This window comes from Symphalangus syndactylus, chromosome 5 (genome assembly GCF_028878055.3).
Source record: "Symphalangus syndactylus isolate Jambi chromosome 5, NHGRI_mSymSyn1-v2.1_pri, whole genome shotgun sequence".
NCBI classification, from domain to species: domain Eukaryota; kingdom Metazoa; phylum Chordata; class Mammalia; order Primates; family Hylobatidae; genus Symphalangus; species Symphalangus syndactylus.
Window position 1 is genome coordinate 31882742 of NC_072427.2, and position 23284 is coordinate 31906025.

At 49.1% G+C, this 23284-nt stretch overlaps 1 protein-coding gene across 17 annotated transcripts in view; it reads right to left on the minus strand.

The window, feature by feature from the left end:
- The window catches only part of PML (PML nuclear body scaffold), a 52444-nt gene that overhangs the window by 6060 nt on the left and 23100 nt on the right, over nucleotides 1-23284 (minus strand). For 2 of the 17 annotated variants that reach the window (XM_055277810.2, XM_055277813.2), the window contains exons 3-7: nucleotides 17558-18141; nucleotides 16024-16094; nucleotides 7955-8098; nucleotides 7256-7514; nucleotides 6134-6186 (exon numbers count right to left, since the gene is read on the minus strand). In XM_055277810.2, coding sequence (XP_055133785.1) covers nucleotides 6134-6186; nucleotides 7256-7514; nucleotides 7955-8098; nucleotides 16024-16094; nucleotides 17558-18141 — 1111 coding nt within the window. Of the gene's footprint in view, nucleotides 1-4272; nucleotides 6187-7247; nucleotides 7515-7954; nucleotides 8099-12733; nucleotides 15367-16023; nucleotides 16095-17557; nucleotides 18142-23284 lie in introns of those variants that run through there. The other 15 variants (XM_055277811.2, XM_063640163.1, XM_055277808.2 and 12 more) reach the window with 14 other exon arrangements.

A 23284-nucleotide genomic window follows, 5' to 3' on the forward strand; every position in this document is an offset into this window, starting at 1 on the left:
AATTACGGCCACCCATGGAGCTGGTCTCACTGGAACTCCAGCCAGCTGTAAACTCAGAATTCTCTCCTGCCCCGCCTTAAACTCCAGCATCACGGCTGGGGAGTGCTGACGTATTTAAACAAGACTTTCCGAAAGACTCAGGTTTGCCAGCAGGGCCATCAGACATAGTGGCCTGGTGCAGGACATACTCCCCTCCCTGCTCACTAGGGGAGACTCTCCCATTCCGCCCCCAGGCCCCACACCTTGGCCTTATTCCGCAAATTAGGATAACTGGGTGTCAGGGGAGCATAGAGAGGGACAGTCACTGGAAAAGGCTTAGATTTGCTTGGGAGAGAAAAGGGGGACAGAAGAAAGAAGATGGGAAACAGAGCCTTGAGCCTGCGTGTGAGGACTGGGAATGAAGGGGGAAAGCTTTGCTACGCAGTGAGAGATGCCAGGCGCCAAAGAAAAGGGGAAGAAGGACTGAAGAAGAGCTGCTGGGGTTATGCGCTGGATTCCCTATTTAATGTTCTTTCAAAAGATGCAAGTAAATACTTTATTTCTTTATTATACTTGGTTAATAGACATTGTTTCTTTGAATGCAAAACTGTGTTCAGGCTGAGCCTCGTGAGAGCCAGGATTTTTTCAGGATATACGTGCAACTTGGATACACCTGCAATCTGGCTCATGAGCTACATCCATCTCACTCCCCTTCCTCATAGATCTCACGGCCTGAGCAGGTCAACTGCATTCTAATTCAACACAGCAGGTCGAACAGTCGTCCCAAGCATGCTCAGAGGAAGTGGCTGGATTGGCATTGTAATCACATTCCAAAAGTCCAGGAGGTGCATCAGGGAAGATCCAGCCTCTCCCCTCCTCTGCTGTATTACACCCCGCTATGAAAATGTCACCTGCATTCAAGACTGCCACATCTATAAACAAATGAGCAGCATTCCTCTACCGCAGACATGCAATGAATCCCCTGATTCAGTGGTTCTTGACTTTGGCTAGGCATTCATAGCTTTAAGAAAAAACTCTTGAGGCCCAGGCTGCACCCAAGACTGATTCAATTAGAATCTCTGGGCATGGGACCTAGGAATCTGTAGTTGGGAAAACTCCCCAATGTACAGCCAGCTTGAGAACAATTGTCCTTATCACTGATTCATTCCAGGTTTGCTCATCAGCCAAACACAAGCCAAACTCAGCATCCAGCCTCTGGAAGATACAGAGCATCTGACATTCATACTTATCAAGTGCCCTCAAGCTCCTGAAGAACTTTCTGAGCACTTAAGCATCAGCTACAGCTGGGATCAGTTTGGCAAGACACATGCATTCCTATCTTTCTGCAGACACAAAACCCCAGCTCTTGCAAAGCCTCAAAGACCCCAGGAATACTGCACATGTTGTCAGTGAACTGGACCATAAACTCGGCCAGCCTGTGGCCTCTGCTGCCCTTCTGCCCAGCTCCAGCCTCTTGGCCAGCACCTCTGTTTCATTTTCTCAGACACACACTCATCAGTGCCACAGCCCCTCCCCTGGATCAGCCATTCCCCACAGGCCTCCCTTCCTCCGCCGTCACCACTGCCACTTCTGCCACAGGCTGCCCCCTCGCCTTGGCCCCCTCCTGTTGCTGCTGCCACCGAGGCACCGGAGCCAGTAATCTGTCATAAGAGTGGGTGAGAACACCTATCTTTTCCACTTTGGATCCTAAAGCAGGGGCCCCAAGGCCGGCACATTGCTGACCCACTCTGGCAGTTTTTAAGCAAAGTCCTCACCCCAGGTACTCCACAACTAGGCCTGGGGGACTCACTGCTCCACTCCATGACTATGCCCTGCTGCCTCTCGCTCCTCCTTGCACAAGCAGTCTCTCACTGAATCCCTAGGACACAGCTGAAGCTCAAGGGAGGGGTCCCTAAATGCCCTGATACGCTTGGAAAGTATAATATTGTAGCAGACCAGTATTCTGCAACTTTCCTCACTGCAAGGCTGGATACAAGCTGCAGAGCTGGGGAGGATGGGTTAGGTGGGAGCCGGGATCACCTTGGGAATATCACCCCACCCCCTCCAAGCTGGGGAGTAGGAATTTGCAGTGGGGGTGCTGGACATACTCTAGGGGCACCAGGAGCTGGAAAGGGCCCAGAAGTTGGGTGAGAAATGCATAGGGGGGACCTAATTTGTTGGGGTTTTAAAATATATATTTTCTAAAGTTTGGAACTCCTGTAACAATTTTTAAAACCTGTGTCTTAAAGCTATATACACAAAAGCAGTGGTCCTCTGGCTCTCTCCCCACATCTCCAGGCCTGCTCTCTAATGTGAGCTCCTAGGTATTTAATTCATCATCACCCGAAATGTGCTTTTACCCTCTCCCTTAATTCACTGGATAGCCCCTAATGACTCCTTGCTGATAGCTGAGCATTACATACTCCCCGCCCCACCCCCAATATTGCTGGGGTCTCTACTTGATTCTCCATGACATCTGGGGAGACTGTTGGCATTCCAAACCCATTCTCCACCTTTCCTTCCCAGGCTTCTGCCTCTACCCAGGGTCAGTGGTATCTTTAATTTTACCAAGATTATGGGATGGAAAGAAGTGCCCAGATTTCAGAGGAATTTACACCCTAGAAAGACAAGACTCAATAACTGGTTGCATGTGATGAATAATCAAAAGGGGGGTGCCCTGGGGTCTTGGCTTGTGCAACCAGGCAGAGAGTGGGGCGAGCCAGTGAGACAGGAGGAGGAGGTGCTGAGTTTGAGGTACCTATGGGCATCCATGCGGAGCTGTTGGAAGGTCACTGGCCATGCTGGTCTGGCAGGCAGGTGCAAGTGTTGGGTATCAGCTACCCCTGGGCAGTAACTGAAGTCAGGGGCGTGGCTGAGAGCACCTGAGAGAATACACAGACTGAAAAGAGGAAAGGGCCCAGCAGCAAAGCTGCAGGAGCACCACACCCAAGACAAAACAGAGCCTGCAGAGGAGAGGGAGGAGTGCCCAGAGCTGCATCCGAGCAGGCGATCTTTCCAGGAAAGACCGGGCCCGGCGCCGGCCAAGAATAAGGACTAAACGCGACACTGCACCTAGAGGCACGGAGGCCACCCTGGTACCGGCGGGGAAGCGCCGGAGGTGGGGTGAAGAAGGAGCAAGGAGGGAGCTGAAGTGTAGACAAGGAGAGCAGAGGAAGGGGAGCTGACAGCTGGAGAGAGAAGTGGGTGGAGTTTTCTGAGATGAGAAAGACCTCATTCAGGGTGTTTAGTTCAGAAGGCAGTGGACACATTAGAAGATGCAAGAGAGAGGAGGAGGAGGAGTGAGGCTCCCAGGGGGTCAAGGTCTGGGGCCAGGGCACAGGGTGAGTCCTGGAGGCAGGCGGACATCCCTTCCACCCTAACGAGGACAGGGAAGGGGCACGATGCGGATCTGTAAATAGAGAGCAAGATGTCAACTGTCCCTATGCCACTGGAGAGCTCCTTTCTTCTCCCTGGAGCAGAAGGTGCCGCCATCAGCTGAGGGTGAGGATGGGACAAGGGCCCAGTGAGGAAAGGCAGGCGGGGGCTGCCCTGCAGAGCGAAAGGACATGCTGGGCGGAGCACCAAGGAGCCCTTAGCAGTCACAGGCAACTACTCATTGTTTTCCCAGGCCTTTCTCCTGCAGATCTCGGTCTCCAGGTGGCAGCACAGAGGCGACAAGCTCCTGAGTCCTTCCAGGATTTTCTGCTGGGCAGGGAGCTGCAATTCTGATGAAAGATGGGATGAAATGGGGAGTGCGAGGGGCTGGAGGGAGGCGAAGGTAGGACTGAGAGCTCAAGGAACAGGAGGCTGCGGTCAGAGTCTGAGAGGACTGGCTGAGGGACCGACAGTGCTTGGTGATGGTGAGGTGCAGGGCACGGCCACGGGGCAGGCAGCTGTCTGGGGGAATGGGGTGACGACCCGAGAGGTTAAGGAGTGGCGGGCAGGAGGAAGGCAGGACCTGAGCAGGGAGAAGAAATCTGAGAGGTGAATGCTCACGTCTGCCCTCAGTGAGGGTGGGCAGGTGGGTGTCTGAGATGAGGTGGGGAGCATGGGGCCCACCCTGAGAGGGACAGAGGATCTTACCAGACGGCCAGGAGGGGGCTGGAACAGTCCAGGAAGCAGGGGGCCTTGACCCTACCTCCCACCTCTGATGCCCATGAGTGTGGGAGGAAGAGGGGACATGGTATCCCCAGAGGAGAACCGAGTTCCAGCGTAGGGAAGAGAGAACAGCCTGCAGGGAGGAGCTGGATCCATCGGAGAACGTGATGGTCGTGGAATAAGGGTTCGCAAGGGTGATGGTTCAACAAGTGTTTATTGAGCAGCCACATCTGCCAGGTCTTGGGATAGCCAGTCCCTGTGCTCATGGGCTTAGATCCTGGCAGAGGCCTGGTGGAGAGGCTTGGGGTGGGGGTTGGGGCATGGAAGGCTGTGCTATTGGCCAGGGACTCAGAACACAGGAGGGTGCAAGGGTGACACAAGTTTCTTTCTTGGGCAAAGAGGCCTGGAATGGTGGCTTGAATCTCAGCCATGCCTTAGCCTTCCCCTCTCAGCCAGAGAAGACCCAGGTCTCCCTGCCCAGAGGTCATGCATAGCCATTCATTCATTGATTCATTCCTTAACCAAGAATTAATGAGTGCCTACTCTGTGCAGGGCCTGTAAGAGCATGGGCTGGAGGAGGCAGCTCAGGGGCTGGGCAGGGGTGTTGGCTGCAAGATTACAAGAGAAGGGTAGCACTCTCAGAGTCCTGCTTGATGGGGGCCTGGGACTGGGCTGATGGGGGGCCTTTCTGCGGGACAGGGTGGTGGGAATGTAATTGGAGAGGCTTCCAGAGGCACTTGAGAGGCCTCCATGGAGCCTCTGAGAGAATCCCCAGGGGGAACACCTGCTCCAAGAGTCTGGGCTCTGCCTTCCCCTGCCCCCACCATGGAAGAGATGTCAAGCTGGGAAGCCATGGAGGAGAGGGGGAGGGCAAAAAAGTGGTGGAGCCACTGGGATAAATGGGAGGAGCCCCGGAGGGAGCGGCTGCGGGATCGCACAGCCCCTCGTATCCGGCGGGGTGGGCTGATGCCCCTTTGCAGCTGGGCAGGATGTTCCTGGGCATTGGCAGGATGGTTGAGGGGCCCTGTGGTGGCAGGAGTGCTGGCTTGGACCACGTGGGGAGACCAAGTCCGAATAGGGGCCCGATGCAATTGAGGGTACAAGCGGAGGGCATGGCGAAGGCGGATGGCTCTCTGTGCTCTGTACAACAGGTAGCGGATCCCACGGTGGACGGCAGGGCGCTCCTGGTGATCAGGAGGCTGGCTGTGAGGCTCAGCATCGGGGATGGCAGCCTGCTCAGCGGGCTGGTGGGGAGGCCAAGCTGGGGAGTGGTATGTGCCACGGGGCAGGCTGGAGGCTCCTTGTGCTCTCAGCAGAGACTGGGCTGGCGAGGAGTGGGCTGGCGAGGAGTGGGCTGGCGAGGACGGTGGCTCGGCGGTCTCCATGGGCTCCATGCACTTTCCAATACAGAACCTCAGACTGAGGGCTGGAAGAGACCTCAGGGGCCACCCAGTCCAACCTTTCACTCTATTCAGATCCCCTTTTCCCCTGGACAGGTGATAGCCCAGCCTCTAGTAATAAACCTCTAGGGACAGAAGGGTCACTACCCATGAGGCCACCTGTTTCACTGTGGAATGGATTTATAGTTCTTTCTACATGGATGGAGTCAAACCTCACTTGTTTGGCCCCTATATAGCTGCCCCGTGGCCTCACACCCCTTCACTGGCCCCCACTGGCTGCGATAAACCAAGGAATAGATTCTTGTCCAGCCCTCCTCACTGAGGACTTAGAGTACAGAAAATGCATAAGGAAGCTCCAGACAAAGGCCTTGGACATTCCAGAAAAGAGACAGGGCTCTGGACACATGCTATCAGCATTTCAGAAGAGTACAGATGGCTACTGAAGGCTCCTGCCCTGGTGTAGTGGGAGAGCTGGGGTGGTCCAGGCATGCAGCTGGCATTTAGAGACTGTCCTCAGCACAGCTTGGGACTCAATGCCTCACTGGAAAATTCCCCAGGCGCAAGGCAAGTCGGAGAGTCACCTGCTGTGGCTGTGCCCACTGGGACCTGAAATGGGGGGAGGCAGGAGTCCTGGGCTGAACTTCTGGGCCACTCACCGAGTTTTCAGCATCTGAGTCTTCCGAGCTGCTGATCACCACAATGCGTTCCTCTGAAACGGGGAAGGGGAGATGCATTATGAACTGCCTAGGACGCATGCTGGGAGGGGTGTGGGTGTGCACCTATGGGAATCCTTGCAGGCCGGTGGGCTGCGGGCAACGGATGCCCTGCAGGGGGACAGGAACAGCGACTGTGTGTGCCAATGTGACTCTGCTTTGCATTTGGATTTGAGTAATTCACAAATGGGTTTCCATAATTTCTTGCTGTGCCTTATCTATGAATATTCAATTAAGTTATTTGCCCAGAATTCAGAATTTGCCCCCTGTACAGGAGGCCTGACAACCACTACCTGGTCTGGAACCTTCTGCAATCCTAAAGAAGCACACTGTTTGTCCCCATTCTCAGCTCCATGAGCTGGGATGTCTAGAGTTAAAAGATGCTTCATTTAGTTAATTAAAACCCATCGATTACCAAGAGCATTTGTGGGTAAGGAATATCAGTCAGTGCTCAGTGTGTGACCAGGGCTAGGGCTCAGTCAGAATGAAGAACAAAGCTGTACTCTGGGTGAAGCAGATCCAAGAAGAACTCTCTTGTTCCAGATTTCTCTGGGTTGACCTCAACTCCTGCCCAACTGACTACCTGCCTAGCAGTGTTAATAGAAGATAACTTTGACAACTGAGATACTTAGGTAGGTGGCCTTTGCAGAAACACTTGGGGAAATGATGGGTGTAGACTGAGAGAGCAGAGTTAAGGTCATGAGGAGTCCAGTTTCCTGTGATGGTATGCCCAAGCCCTCTCTGGGAGTATGCTAGGCATCAGCCAACAAACTTCCTGTGGAGACCTGCCCTGTGCAAAGGCACAGTAGTGTTTGGGAGAAAGGACTCATAGAACTGTGCATTTTAGCCTGTCAGGCTCCCCACACCTTAATCATGGCAAAACACATGGTAAACTGTGCCCATTCTCACCCCCAGGCACACTGTGAACTTTCCCTATCTTATTCAGTGGGAATAAGGGACTCCTGTTGGCTTTGGGCTTTCTGGATGGGGCCAAAATACAGAAGAGGGGCCCCGCCCAGACCCTGGCGGGCAGCACCCAGGCCACTGCCCTACCCACCTCCCTACCTGCCTCCCCGGCGCCACTGGCCACATGGTTGCTGTTGGGCAGGAAGACCTCACTTCCTTTGACGGGGCTCCTGGGGCTAGGCGGCCCATCCAGGTGGGGTGGTGAGACTGCCTTGGAGGTGCTGGGCCTGGGCTGCTCCGGGGAGCTCCGAGCCAACCTTGCCTCCTTCCCCTCCTCAGATTCCATCTTGATGACCTTCCTGGGGCACTGGGTCTGGCTGCACTTCCTCTTCTGGGCTGTGGTTGTATTGGAGACATCCTGCATAGAGGGATTCACAGAGCCAGGTCAGGTGCCTCCAGGGGTGGGTGGGCAGAGCCTGCCCTGAGTGCCAGGGACTTGGGGCCACCCTTTTGCTCCTGCTGTCCCCTCTCCTCTGCTCTCAACCACACAGATCACGTCTCTCTTCAGACAGGAAGCCTTCCCAAGCTGGTACTGTCTGCTGTCCACCAGTCTCCGCTGGCCTCTGACAGCCCTGGGTGTCTCAGCACCCCCGCTGGGCTGGGAGCGCGCCATGCTTATGGGGAGCTCCCTGACCATGCAGCCAAGAACAGGAGAGAGCACAGAGAAGGCGTCGAGCAAACACTTTCCCACAAGGAGCTGAACTGATGAAGGCCTGGATTCCCACCCTAGTGCCAGCTCACTTTCCTGGTGGAACCCAGGCCTTCAGGAGGGGAGGCTGGGGCTGGGGAGAACCTTACCTCTCCATAGGAAGGGCCTTTGATGGAGAAGGCGTACACTGGCACAGGGTGTGCCCCGGGCACTGACTGTACCACAGCCATAGGCTGGGCTTCAGCCAGTCCCAGGGCCTGAGCCTGGGCCTTCACTCTCTCTGCCTCCTCGGGCTGCAAAGTTGGGAAAATCGAGTCAGAAATGACTAGGCAGCAGCCCCAGGGCCAGGTACCCCAGACCTGTGGTTGGCCCAATCCCTGGGGCCTCACCAAGTCACAGGTCCAGGCTCCCTGACTCAAAGATCTGAGCTCACTGGGGACAAGAAGTCCTCTTAACTCTCCATCACATCTCCTTTTCTTAAAAAAAAAAAACTTTTGTAGAGACAGGGTCTCACTATGTTGCCCAGGCTGGTCTTGAACTCCTGGGCTTGAGCAATTCTCCTGTTTTGGTCTCCCAGAGTGCTGGGATTACAGGCATGAGCCACCGAACCTGGCATCACCTCCTTCTGACTCTGAGTTACTGGGCCCAGGGACCACTTTGGTTCTTGTGTGTCCTAACAGGGCTCGAAGATACCCCAGGAATCACGCTGCCCGACTCAGGACATGCTCAATAATTAGCCCAACTTATACACACACCTCCAGGGACAAAGTGCTCACTACTGGCAAAAGCAGCGCCTTTAACAGTGAGAAAATCCTCTCACTGAGCTGAAACTGGCCTCCCTGGGGCCTTGCCTCTGCCCTCTCAGCCTTAACTCTACCTGGGTCAGCTACTACACAAATTGGATGAATTGCTTAAAACTCCTCAGGCCTCAGTCCCCCTCCATAAAATGGGAATAATAACATCTACCTCATATGGTAATGTGGATGAAATGTGTTAATACAAGTAAAATATAAAATAGTTGGCACTTAGAAAATGTCATTGATGATGATAAATATTGTTCTCATTACTACTCTGTGCCAGGCACAGTGCTAAGTGCTTCATGTACCTATCTCAAAATGAAATAGAGGCAGTTTCTTAAAAAATTAAATGTAGAATTACCATATGACCTAGCAATTCTACCCCAGGTGTGCACCCAAAAGAAGGGAAAACAGATGGTTAAACAAAAGCTTGCATGTGAATGTTCAGAGCAGCACTATTCACAATAGCCAAAAGGTAAAACAAACTAAATGTGCATTAACTGATGAGTGAATAAACAAAATGTGGTATAGCCACATGATGGAATATTATTCAGCCATAAAAAGGAATGAGGACTGAGATGTACAACATGGATGAGCCTTGAATGTATTACATTAAATGAAAGAAGCCAGCCGGACGTGGTGGTGCACACCTGTAGTCCCAGCTACTTGGGAGGCTGAGGCACAAGAATCGCTTGAGCCCCAAGGCAGACATTGCAGTGAGCCGAGACTGTGTCACTGCACTCCAGCCTGGGGCACAGAGTGAGACTCTGTCTCAAACACTAATAATAATAATTAATTTTTTTAAAAAAAGAAACCAGACACAAAATACACATTGTATGAACCTATTTACATGCAATGCCCAGAATGGCTAAACCCATAGACACAGAAAGCAGATTGGTGGTTGCCAGGAGATGGGGGAGGGGGAAATGGGACTGACTGCTTCATAGGTAAGAGGTTTCTTTTGGGGGGATAAAAATATTCTGGGGCTAGATAAGTGGCAATGGCTGTACAAGATTATGAAAGTACAGGAGGCTGAGGTGGGAGAATCGCCTGAGCCTCCCACCTAGGCAACATAGCGAGACCTCATCTCTGAAAATTAAAAAGAAAAAAATTTAATCATTTGAGCTGGAGCTGCAAAGAAAAAAAAATAAAAAAATTTAAAAAATATTATGAATGTAATAAATACCACTAAATTGTACACTTCAAGAGTTAAAATGGTGAATTTTATATGAATTTTATTGGCATAAAAATTACAGTTAAAAAAAAAAAGTAGGTACCATACTATGATTATTGCCAATCTTCAAAGAAGGAAATGGAGGCAGAGAGAGGTGAAGTGATTTCCCAAGATCACATATCTCGGGACCCCTGGCCTGACTTGAATCTAGTGTTTTTTGTTCGTTTGTTTGTTTGTTTTGAGACAGAGTCTTGCTCTGTTGCCCAGGATGGAGTGCAGTGGCACTATCTCAGCTCACTGCAACCTCCGCTTTCTGGGTTCAAGCGATTCTCCTGCCTCAGCCTCCCAAGTAGCTAGGATTACAGGCGCACACCCCCACGCCCAGCTAATGTTTGTATTTTTAGTAGAGATGTGGTTTCACTATGTTGGCCAGGCTGGTCTCAAACTCCTGACCTCAGGTGATCCACCCGCCTCGGCCTCCCAAAGTGCTGGGATTACAGGCATGAGGCACCACACCTGGCCAAATCCAGTGTCTTGAAATGGAGGCCTCTTCCTGCCCCGGTGTGCTCTTCATTTTCTTTACTTGATGAGTCTTTCACGTCCCTCCCCACCATCTTTCTCTCTTATGTGAACTTGAAGCGTCCACTGGACCGATTGTTGAAAATGAGTGAGTGGCAGGGATACACTTTCCTCACAGGGACAAGCTCTGTCCCTCCTCTGTGGGCCTTCTGAGAACCACCCGGCAAGCTGGGGCTGGGCAAGGAGGCTCCCCACAGAGGTTGCTGGGCATGTGAGTTAAGGCAGGGATGGCCCCAGCACAGTGCTGGCTCCTGGGTGTGCCAGGTACCAGAACCCCGCAGTGGGTCCTTCTCATGGGCTCCACACCATTGGCCATGATGGATTGACCTCCTTCCCTCCTCCCTTCCTTCCTTTTCTTTTTCTCCACATCTTTAAAAAGAAGGAGGATGACCTCTCTGGATTAGAGAGTGTAAGCCCGTCTAGGGAAGGAGAGAGAACAGATGATCTCCCAGGATCTGTCTCTGCCAGGCCTCTAGGAAGGTCTAGTCACTCTTAAGGCCAGTGGTTTTCAAACTGCAGCTTGTGACCCATTAGTGGATCCAACCATGAACGCAATTTAGTGGGGTCATGACCAGCATTTTTATATCAAAAATAAAAGTATAGAATAGAAATTATCAGAGTACATCCCATGTAACAATCATAATTTATTTTGTAAAACATTTTCTTTCCTTTTTTTTTTTTTGAGGCAGAGTCTCGCTCTTGTTGCCCAGGCTGGAGCGTAGTGTCATAATCTTGGCTCACTGCAACCTCTGCCTCCCAGGTTCAAGTGATTCTCCTGCCTCAGCCTCCTGAGTAGCTGGGATTACAGGTGCCCACCACCATGCCCAGCTAATGTTTGTATTTTTAGAAGAGATGAGGTTTCACCATGTTGGCCAGCCTGGTCTTGAACTCCTGACCTCAGGTGATCCACTAGCCTCCGCCTCCCAAAGTGCTGGGATTACAGGCGTGAGCCACTGTGCCCAGCCTATTTTATAAAACTCCTTTAGCTACAGTATGTGTGTGCATATGTATATACTATAAGTTAAGATATATATATATTTTTAATAGAGGATAGTGGTCAAAAAAGAGTTTAACCCACCTCACACACATTAGAATGACTATTATTTAAGAAAAAAAGAGAGAGAGAGACAATATAACAAATGTTGGTGAGGCTGTAGAGAAGTCGAAACTTTTACACAGTGCTGGTGGAAATGTCAAATGGTGCAATAAAAAATGGAAAACAGCATGGTGATTCCTCAAAAAAAAATTAAAAATGGAGGCCGGGCGCAGTGGCTCACGCTTGTAATCCCAGCACTTTGGGAGGCCGAGGCGGGCGGATCACGAGGTCAGGAGATTGAGACCACGGTGAAACCCCGTCTCTACTAAAAATACAAAAAATTAGCCGGGCGTGGTGGCGGGCGCCTGTAGTCCCAGCTACTCGGAGAGGCTGAGGCAGGAGAATGGCGTGAACCCAGGAGGCGGAGCTTGCAGTGAGCCAAGATCACGCCACTGCACTCCAGCCTGGGTGACAGAGCGAGACTCCGTCTCAAAAAAAAAAAAAAAAAAATTAAAATGGAATTACCATATGATCCAGCGATTCTACTTCCGAGTAAACATGCAAAATAATTGAAAGCAAGGTCTCAGGGAGATATCTGTACACCCGTGTTCATAGTAGCATATTCGCAATAGCCAAAAAATGGAAACAAGCCAGTGTCCATCAACAGATGAATGGATCAACAAAATGTGGCATATACACATAATGGGATATTATTATTCAGCTTTAAAAAGAAAGGAAATTCTGACACATGCTACATGGATGAACCTTGAGAACATTGTGCTAAGTGAAATTGGCCAGTCACAAAAGGACAAATACTGTGTGATTCCACTTATAGGAGGTACCTAGAGTAGTGAAAATCATAGAGACAGAAAGTAGACAAGGGTCATCAGGGCTGAGGGGAGGCAGCATGGGGTGTCACTGTTTTACAGGGACAGAGTTCCAGCTTGAGAAGATGAAAATCCTTCTGGAACGGGTGGTGGTGATGGCTGCACAGCAGTGTGAATGTACTCAATGCTACAGAACTATACACTCAGTGTACACTGAACTGAACATTTTGAAATGGTTAAGATGATGTATTTTATGTTATGTGTATTTTACCAAAATTAAACATTTTTTTTTTTTTTTGAAAAAGGAGTTTAAAAGGTCCTGCTCTATCGTTCTGTGTCTGGCTCTGCAAACTACTGGTATGTAAGAGACCCTCTTTCCAGACAGGCCACAAACTCCCCGAAGGCCAGGCTGGCCTCCTCTCTGCCTCTGTCCCAACCTCCCTGACACACCCTCCATCCATGTTAATAAAACAGGGAACACACCAGAGGGCTCAGTAGAGAAAAACACATCATACTGACTGATTTATAATTTTTATAGCTTTAAAATAATAAATTTATTTTTTTCCATTAAAGTATTATAACACGATTACAAAAAGCCTATGAGAAACAGAGAAGGGAAAATATCTGAGCTGCTGCCACCCCACCCAAACAATCCTAGTGAAGCCTGTTGAGCTTTCTCTTCATCTCTTCCAGGCATACAGTTGCAATGAAAGTAAACAAACCAGCAGTTTCAAGAGGGATGAACGCTGGAGCTAGATGCCCAACTCCTGCCTTCTAAGGCAGAAACACGGACCCAAGAGCTGCTTCTCTCCTGGCACAGCTGATGGAGCACTTTCCCTTGGGACAGCCATCTGTGCCTGCCTCACCTGTCCTTGCACTCACACTGTGTTCCCCACTTCCTTCCCTCAGCTCCACTGCCATCCCCAGGCAAGGACTGAAGCCAGAGGCTTTGCAAAAAGAGCAACCCTCTGATACTCCAAGTTCAAACTGCTTCCTAGCTGCTAGTGAGAGGCCACGTCTATTCTGATTTTAACAAGACAAAGACCCAAAATACCTAGACCTTCACACAAGACAGTGCAGGCTCTCTTGTTGTTCATTCACCAATGACTAGCACCTGGAAGACAGCTGAGTCTGTGGACCAAGGGCATTTCCCTATTATTATTTTGATTTTATTTGTTTGTTTGTTTTTTGAGACAGGGTCTCACTCTGTCACTCAGGCTAAAATCCAGTGGTGTGATCACAGCTCACTGCAACCTCAAACTCCCTGGGCTCAGGTGATCCTCCCACCTCAGCCTCCTGAGTACCTGGGATTATAGGCACGTGCCACCACACTTGGCTGATTTTTACATTTTTTGTAGAAACAGGGTCTCACCATGTTGGCAAGGCTGGTCTCAAATTCCTGGGCTCAAGCCCGCCTCAGTGTCCCAAGGTCCTGGGTTTACAGGTGTGAGCCACCACACCTGGCCTTATTATTTTACATTATTTATTTGCAAACATTATCCATTGTAGCATTGTTTGTAATAGCAAAACAACCTAAATATGCAGCAACAAGGAACTGGCTAAATAAAGCCTTCCATATCCATTTAACGGTCCATGATGCAGCTGCAAAAAGGTATCAGGAAGCTCTCTACCTATTGATAGGATAAGAATTCTGATATGATACCATCTGTATCTAGTATTATGCTACCTTTGTGAAACACAGAATGCAAAAGGCAAATATCTATAATAATATTTCCTTGTAATTACATAAATAAATTCTGGAAGGATATATAAGAAATTTAAAAAGAGGAGGGGCACGGTGGCTTATGCCTGTAATCCCAGCACTTTTGGGAGGCTGAGGTGGATGGATGACTTGAGGCCAGGAGTTTGAGACTATCCTGGCTAACACAGCAAAACCCCATCTCTCCTAAAAATGCAAAAAATTAGCTGGCTGTGGTAGTGCGTACCTATAATCCCAGCTACTCAGGAGGCTGAGGTATGAGAATCGCTTGAACCCAGGAGGCAGAAGTTGCAGTGAGCCGAGATTGTGTCACTGTACTCCAGCCTGGGTGACAGAGCAAGTCTCAAAATAAATTTTTAAAAGATAGTTATATGGGCATAAGAACTGGGGGCTGAAGTGGGAGTAAGACACTATTGATCACTTTCTATGTTTTTATTTCTGACTATGTGATTGTATTATGTACACATATATTAAAAAATTCCTCTTTTTACTTGAGGTTGTGTATATAGGAATGCAGTACCCAAGGCAGTTAAGAGTCAGCTTTTAGGCTGGGCACAGTGGCTCACGCCTGTAATCCCAGCACTTTGGGAGGCCGAGGCAGGCAGATCATGAGGTCAGGAGTTCAAGACCAGCCTGGCCAATATGATGAAACCCTGTCTCTACTAAAAAATACAAAAATTAGCCAGGCGTAGTGGTGCGCGCCTGTAGTCCCAGCTACTCGGGAGGCTGAGGCAGGAGAATGGATTGAACCCCAGAAGCGGAGGGTGCACTGAGCCGAGATCGCTCCACTACACTCCAGCCTGAACAACAGAGTGAGACTTCGTCTAAAAAACAAACAAACAAACAAAAAACAGAGTCAGCTTTTAATCTTGCCCCTAATTTGCTGTGTGTAGCCTTGGGTAAGTCACATCCTTTAATGGGTCTTAGCTTTATCCTCTGTAAAAAAAAAGGGGGTTAGACTCCATGCTCTTGCCTGGCTCTAAAACTCTGAGACTCTTAAATCCTATCTCTTCCAGGAAGCCTCTCCTGATTGCCTCAAGCTACAGCACTCTCTCTCTCCTATGAGTCATGCCATGGCAAAAGCTAGGCCCCTACCCACCACCAGAAGACCTGCTGTCCATGAAGGACTGGCCAGTCCTGGGCCAGATCCTTGATAGGCTAGGCGCATGCGAACCTGAGTGACTAGGCTGGGGAAGAGGCCAGATGCCAGGTCCAGGAAGAAACCGAGGATGCTTATTCTGGTGGAAAGGAGCCATACTTGTGAGTGCCAAAGGGGGCAAGTCAAAGGGACACCACTGCATTTCCACTCAGAAAAGCACTTTCTAAGTCAGAGCAGTCCAGAGTTGGGAGCAGCTGCCTCTAGAATGAGCAAGCTTCCTGTCCCTGGAGATGTGTACATGAAAGCTGGACAGCCACAGGTCAGGGGTGCTGCAGAAGGAATGCCAGCATTAGATGGGACATGGATACCTTCCAACTCTGTGACACTCCGGTTTGTTACATGTATGGTGGCCCTGGAATCACACCAGCAGAACCTGGGCAACTGGGATCGAAATCTGACTCCTGGCACCAATCCCCATTCCTTTCCAAGAACCATCAACGGGGAAAGAGCAGGGGAAGGCCCACCTATGCTGACTCCAAGAGAAGGCTCAGACATTGGGGGTAGGGTGTAGGAGGGGACAGGACATCTGCCACATCCCTCAGGGCTGCTGACCCTGTATCTAACCATACATCTGACAACCATAGTTTCTCATGGCTGGAAGGCACTCATATGCCATCTAATGCTGGAATTCCCTCTGCAGCAGCCCTGATCTGTGGCCGACTGTCTACCCCGCATCTAACCCCCACTGAACCTGGCTCGTGCCCATCAAGAGCAACTTTGGCATTTAGGAGCCTAGCGTCAGCCAGCTAGCCAGCCAACCCTTCCTAAATGTTTTCCTTTACTTCTTCTCACTGAAATTTCCAGTCCAGCCACTTGCTGTCCCTCACTCAGACACTCTCCCTACACACACAGGGACAGCAAGACTCACAACCTGCCTGACCTGCCGGGCCCCACCACCTCCCCTTCAGACCTCAAACCCATCTCACCAGGTCAACGTCAGTAGGGTCCCTGGGAGTGCTGGCAGCCTCTGGGCTGGCTTTCTTGGATACAGCTGCATCTGCAGAACACAAAGAAGGTCACAGGCAGGTCAAGGACATGCTGGTAAGGGACATCCTGACCTGGGACAGTGATAGAGAGGAGGTCCCTGTTGCTTTTCCGGGATACCTATTTTCCAGGGCATCCCACAGCACTGGACAACTCCCTGGAGGGCAGCTGGAAGGAGAGCTCTCTCGAATGCAGTGGGCAGGAACCCAGCCAGAAGGGAAAGAGAGGTGGCATTAGAGTGCTTGCTTTTGGCTCGAAACCCCAAGTGCACCTCTCTCCATCTCTGAGCCACCAGCAAGGCTAAGTGTGCACAATCATAAAGCCATCACTACCAGCTCACTGACTCTCTGCGTATAGTGAGAGCTCCATGATCTTCCTTATCTGCAGGCTGGTTTTTATTAAATCTAAATCTCTTACGCTTCAGAATAAAATAACCCTTCTCTCTGCTATTGCCCAGTTATAACACCCAAGGCAAGCTGTGTAAACTCTGTGGGGTCATTTCCTTAATATGGGTGACATTCACTGCCTAGATGGGGAAGGCACAGGTCCAGGCCCTCTAAGATTATCCCTCATGACCCATGTCCAGCTCCAGGAGAAGTAAATAAGCTCTTTGGCACTGGCACCCTACCCAGGTGCCTTCAGATTCCGTAGCCTCCCTCCCCTTTCCCAGTAAGGGCATCCTATACTAGCTGCTCAGAGCTCACATTCCAGCTTGGAGATTTAGTCAAAGAGTCCTGGAGACTCTCTGGCGCACTCCCCCTACCCCTTATTTTGAAAGCCCCCCGTTCCAGCTAATACACAGCTGCTACATCTCCCGCATTTGGATTGCAGAGCTGAGCACTGTCTCATTCTCCAGCTCTGTGAAGTGGCTCTGGCTCCTTGAGATCAGAAACTACCTTACCACTCAAGTGTATCAGAAACTTCCTCACCACTCAAGTGTCCAACACTAGGCAGGGCACACAAAGGTTAGCAGACAGCAGGTCATCCTGCAGACAAGGGATCTCCTCCACTGAGCCACTGTATGGTTTTGGGTAAGCATCAACCATCCCCAGGAGGTTTTCTTAGCCCCCTTCTACCATAACCCCAGGTCCCAATTGACTTCTCTGTTCCGAGACACTGGTGGCTTAAGAGAACCTCCTGAAGTGGTTGGTCCCTCTGGCGCCAGAATGATACTGGGTCTGATTCTCATCTTTGCAGTTTTTCAACTTTCACATGTTCCCCATGAGTCATTGCTAGGTCAATCCATAGAGTCTTGTAAATTAGTAAAACGTGAGCCCTCTGGGTGGCCGCAGCCCTTTGTCAGGGCCTCATCTCCCCCTTATCCTGTGCCCTGGAACCTAAGACCTTACCAACCCCCAAAGACTGAATAAACACCCAGTTTTCTTTTCTGTCAAATGGAGATGATCTCTTCTGACTCGCCTTCCCTAGGGTGCAGCAGAGGCACCGGCCGCCCAGGAAGGTGGCGTGCGTGCTTACCTGTTCCCTGGGTGATGCAAGAGCTGAGGTCGTGCAGGCGCACTTTGAACTCGTCGAAGCCGTCCGTGCGCACGGCGGCTTGCAGGCTCTGGGGCTCCTCCTGGCGCAGGCGGCAGAGCGCCTGGCGCAGGAAACCGTGCATGTCCAGCACCTCCTGGTCCGAGGCGTAGCACTTCATCCTCTGCACCAGCGCGCTGCCCGTGCGGATGCGCTGCAGCACAGCATCCAGGCGGCCCAGCCGACTGGCCATCTCCTCGTAGTCGCGCTGGTACCGCGCGTCCACCGCCTCCAGCAGCTCGCGCTCCTGAGCCCGCACATGAGCTACCACCTGGCGCACGCGCTCCCGGATCAGCTCCTCGGTCTCGGCACGCGCGCGGCCCAGCTGGCCGACGGCCGCGTGCATCTGCTCGTGGACCGCGCCAAAGGCATTATCCTGCTCCTGCAGCGCCTGCGTCATGGCGTCCAGCTCCTCCTGTCGCTGCTGGATCTCTGCGCTGATGTCGCACTTGAGCTCACTGTGGCTGCTGCTGTCAAGGAGCGCGCACGAGCAGCACAGCGGCTTGGAACAGCCTCGGCAGTAGATGCTGTGGACACACAAGGTTGGCCTGGGTTAGGACTCTCCTGACTTTTCCTCTTAAAACGTTCGTTATTAAATTCCTCTTCCAAAAATACCAGACTTTGAATCATGGCATGTTTCTAAGTTTCTGCTTTTCCTAATTCAGTGTTTGTGGTTATGTTGATAGTATCCAAACTACCAATAACATATGAGTGTAAAAAGTTACTACAGTAACAATTTCAACATCCGGGAAATAATACAAAGATATATGAAACGACAATCATCTCTTTCCACCACTTCTGAATTTCCCTTCCCCACCGAGGAAGCACCAGGTGAGCATCGTGGGGTGCACGCTTCCACACCTCTCTCCACTGAAACTGCCTTATACAAATGCCAGACTGGGCTGCTGCTTGCAGGATGGTACAGACTTGACACATGTCAGCCATGCCACTTAACCTTTGCAAGAGCCCCTTGGGTGAGAATTATCGTTATACATATTTCCCAGAGGAAGAAACAGAGCATGTTAAATGATTGACCTAGATATCTACAACAATTTTGGGGGCTGATGTTTGTTCAAAAAAAAAAAAGAAAGAAAGAAATTGGCCGGGCGTGGTGGCTCATGCCTGTAATCCCAGCACTTTGGGAGGCCGAGGCGGCTGGATCACCAGAGGTCGGGAGTTCAAGACCTGTCTGACCAATATGGAGAAACCCTGTCTCTACTAAAAATACAAAATTAGCCGGGTGTGGTGCCGCATGCCTGTAATCCCAGCTACTCAGGAGGCTGAGGCAGGAGAATTGCTTGAACCCAGGAGGCGGAGGTTGCGGTGAGCCCAGATGGTGCCATTGCACTCCAGCCTGGGCAACAAGAGCGAAACTCCGTCTCAAAAAAAAGAAAGAAATAAATCAAGTCATATAATTACTTTGTAACTTCCTCCTCTCAACGAACTTTCACTCAGAGCATTCCTCTAGGTGCATAGGCACAGATCAGATGTATTCTGTTTAATAGCTCTGGTATATCCCAGATGGGCCACAATTGATTGAATCACTCTCGTTTTGCTGGCATTCAAGTAATTTCCTGTTTGTGCATTTTCTTTCTTTCCTTTTCCTTTCCTTTTTTTTTCTCTTGGTGCCAATATGGACAACACTTTAGTAATATCCAAGTTATATAGCCTAATTATGGAAGCTTTTGTTCCTATGAAATAGATTATAAATATAGGCTTGCTAGATCAAAGTGTTTGTATTTTAATATTTTTATTTTTTATTTATTTATTTTTTTTGAGATGGAGTTTCGCTCTTGTTGCCCAGGCTGGAGTGCAATGGCACCATCTCAGCTCACCGCAACCTCTGCCTCCCAGGTTCAAGCAATTCTCCTGCCTCGGCCTCCCGAGTAGCTGGGATTACAAGCATGCACCACCACCCCGGCTAATTTTGTATTTTTAGTAGAGATGAGGTTTCTACATGTTGGTCAGACTGGTCTTGAACTCCCGACCTCAGGTGATCCACCCGCCTCAGCCTCCCAAAGTGCTGGGATTACAGGCGTGAGCCACCGTGCCTGGACTGGTTAATATATTTTAGCTAGTAGATACTTCCATAGCATTTATTGTGTGTCAGACACTATTATAAGCATTGGCAAATATTAACTTATTCAATCCTCCTGACAATCCAATGGAATAGATACCATTATTATCCCCATTTTAAGGATGAGAAAACTGGTGCAAGAGGCAAAATAATTTGTTCAAGGTCACATGATTAGTAAGTGGTAGAGTCTAGATGCAAACTGTAGTAGGCAGAATAGTGGCCTCTAAAGGTGTCCACGTACAAATTCCTGAGACCTGTGAATATGTCACCTTACTATGGCAAAAGGGTCTTTGCAGGTGTTATTCAATAAAGGACCTCTAGATAAAGAGGTTATTCTGGATTATCTGGGTGGGTTCAATGTAATCACGTGAATCCTTACAAAGGAAAGGGCAGGGAGGCAGGAGAATGAGAGGAGATGTGATGAATGCAGAGGTGGGAGTGTTGTGATGTTGCTGGCTTTGAAGACAGAAAGGCGCCATGCACCAAGGAATGTGGGCAGCCTCTAGAAGCTGGGAAAGGCAAGAAAACTTTCTCCCTGAGAGCCTCCCAAAGGAGCAAAGCCTGCTGACACCTTTATACACCTCAGTGAGACCTGTTTCAGACTTCTTACCTCCAGAACCATAAGAGAACACATTTACATTGTTTTAAGCCCCTAAATTTGTGGTAATTTGTTACAGCAGCAAAAGAAAATATAAAAACCCAGGCAGTCCAGCTCAGAGTCCATGTTCTTAACCATTACAAGGCTGCTTCTTCAAATATTACCAGGGAAAATACTGTTACTTCCCCAGAAATATTGCTGTAATTTACCCTCACCGGCAGTGATAAGTCTTGGTGGTATGCGCCTGTAATCCCAGCTACTGGGGAGGCTGAGGTGGGAGAACTGCTTGAGCCCAGGAGGCGGAGGTTACAGTAAGCCAAAATTGCACCACTGTACTCCAGCCTGGCCAACAGAGCAAGACTCCATCTCAAAAAAAAAAAAAAAAAAAAAAACAGGAATAAGTCAGCCCACCTGAGGCCAGAAGAAAGGGTCTCATCTGGGACCATGTTGAGATCAACTTGTTCTGGAACCACCAACAGAGAGCCTACTAGCCAGCCAGACTGATACATAGTGCTCATCAATGCTGCGATTAATTAGAAATACTAACCAATTATGAAAAGAACTAATAACTCTGCAGAAGGCAATTTGGCAATACCCATCAGAATTACAAATGCATTTAACCCAGCAATCCTCTTTCTATGGATCGGCTCTGCAGCTCTATCTCCACATATAACAAGATGATATCCGTACAATATATTCACTGCAGCACAGTCCACAATAGCAAAGAGTTAGAAGCCACCCACGTGTCCCTCACAAGGCAATTAGTTACATAAATTATGATCCACCCATACAACGGAATACTATGTAGGTGTAAGCCATTGAGGAAGCTCTTTATATACTGATAAGGAAAATTCTCCATGGAGAAATGAGGTTAATAATAGGAGTACTAGAAGGATTAAATGAGTTAATATATGGATAAAAGTTTGAAAAATGACTGGCATAAAATGAGTGTTCAATAAATGCTAACTATTTGTATTATTATGATATATATTTTAAGTTAGAAATCAAGGTGCAGAAATGTGTGTATCAGATGCTACCTTTTGTGTAAGAATGGGGAAAAATAAGAATATCTTCATATTTGATTGTATTTGAATAAATAAATCTTAAAAGGACATGCAAATTAATAAAAGTGGCTGTGGGATGGGTGGAATGAGGGTAGAGTAAGACATTCACTGTATACCTTTTTAGATTATGTTTGAGCCTGGTGAATGTATGAATGTATTCCTTTTTTTGAAATTAAAAAACAGAATACTAATAAATGTGGGCAATTCTATAGGGTATAGGAATAAAGGGAGGAGAATAAGAAACAGTTGTGATTTTCCCACTTTGGATCTTGGACCCTTGGGGAGAGGGGCTGCGTCTGATGCTGGATCCCCTTCCTTGGAGACAGGGCTCCAAGCCTGGAAGGGAACGCCTCAGGCAGCCTGGCTGGATAGAGAGCAAGACCTTCTGGATGGCCATAGCCTCTGCTGGGTCCTTTTTCTAAGCTTCTTTTGTTCTGAATGGGGTCTCCCTAGGGTGAGTGGCCCCTGCTCCCCCTCCAGATGGAAATGGGCAGCAAGTGTCTGTGAGGTGGCTAGCCCGAATCAGACACCTGGGTCTAAAAGCCCCCAGCCCTCTGGTAAGACTGAGGTGCAGACCCTGAATCAAAGGGCTGCCAGCCAGGGCCAGGAATGACCTTCTTAGCCAAGCGGTTCCTTTACCTTCATTGAAAGGACACTCACTGAGTACCTGCTGCGTGCTTGGCGCTTCGGAGGAGGCAGAGGTGAAGTGGGAAACTGCCCAGAAGGGCTCCATGACAAGAACCCAGACTTAATTGTATCTTCAGAAAGGCAAAATAACATCTATTTGCTTCTGGAATACTCAAAACAATGAGCAAAAACACCACTAACTTAATAAGAAATTGCTCACCAAAGTGGCTAGATTACATAATAATTAAGAAAGAAAAATAGCATAATTCTGTCTTAGCAAAGCAAACGAAAAGAAATATGGGGAAAAATCCATCTTCCTATTCACAGCAGCTATTTAAAAAATTCTACAAAGCCATGATTGTGTGCCTATAGTCCCAGCTACTAGGGAGGCTGTGGTGAGAGGATTGCTTACACCCAGGAGTTCCAGGCCAGCCTGGGCAACTTAGCAAGAACTCCATCTCTAAAAAAATTTTTTTTAATTAAGAAAAATGGTACAAAATACCTAGAAAATGACAAAAACCTACTAAGAGATAAAGTCTAAAAAACAGAAGACTGTATTAAGGTCCCAAAAACAGAGACTAACTATTATAAGATTATTAATTCTCCTCGAGTTAATAAACAGGTTTAAGGCAATTTAAATTATTTTTGAAACTTAACCAAAGTATTCTAAATTTCTTTTTTCTTTTTTTTTTTGAGACTGAGTCTCACTCTGTTGCCCAGGCTGGAGTGCAGTGGCACAATCTTGGCTCACTGCAATCTCTGCCTCCCGGGTTCAAGTGATTCTTGTGCCTCAGCGTCCCAAGTAGCTGGGACTACAGGTGTGAGCCACCATGCCTGGCTAATGTTTTTTTGTATTTTTAGTAGAGATGGGGTTTCACCATGTTGGCAAGGCTGGTCTCGAACTCCTGAGCTCAGGTGATCCACCCACCTCAGCCTCCCAAAGTGCTGGGATTACAGGCGTGAGCCACCACGCCTGGCTAGCTTTCTAAATTTCATATGAAGGAACAAACAGATAAAATAGCTAAGAAAAAAAAATTTTTAATTTTATAGAGACAGAGTCTCAACATTTTGCCCAGGCTGGTCTCAAACTCCTGGGCTCAAGTGATCCTTCCACTTTAACCCCCAAAGTGCTGGTATTTCAGGCCTAAGCCACTATGACCAGCTGCTAAGAAATGTTTGAGGAATCAGTGTAAGGAAAGGATAACACATTATAGAAATGCCATTATTAAGAGAATATGGTACTAGTTCAAGAGTCAACAGAAGGATCAGTAGAACAGGCCAGATAGGCCTGATGTAGTCCCTGG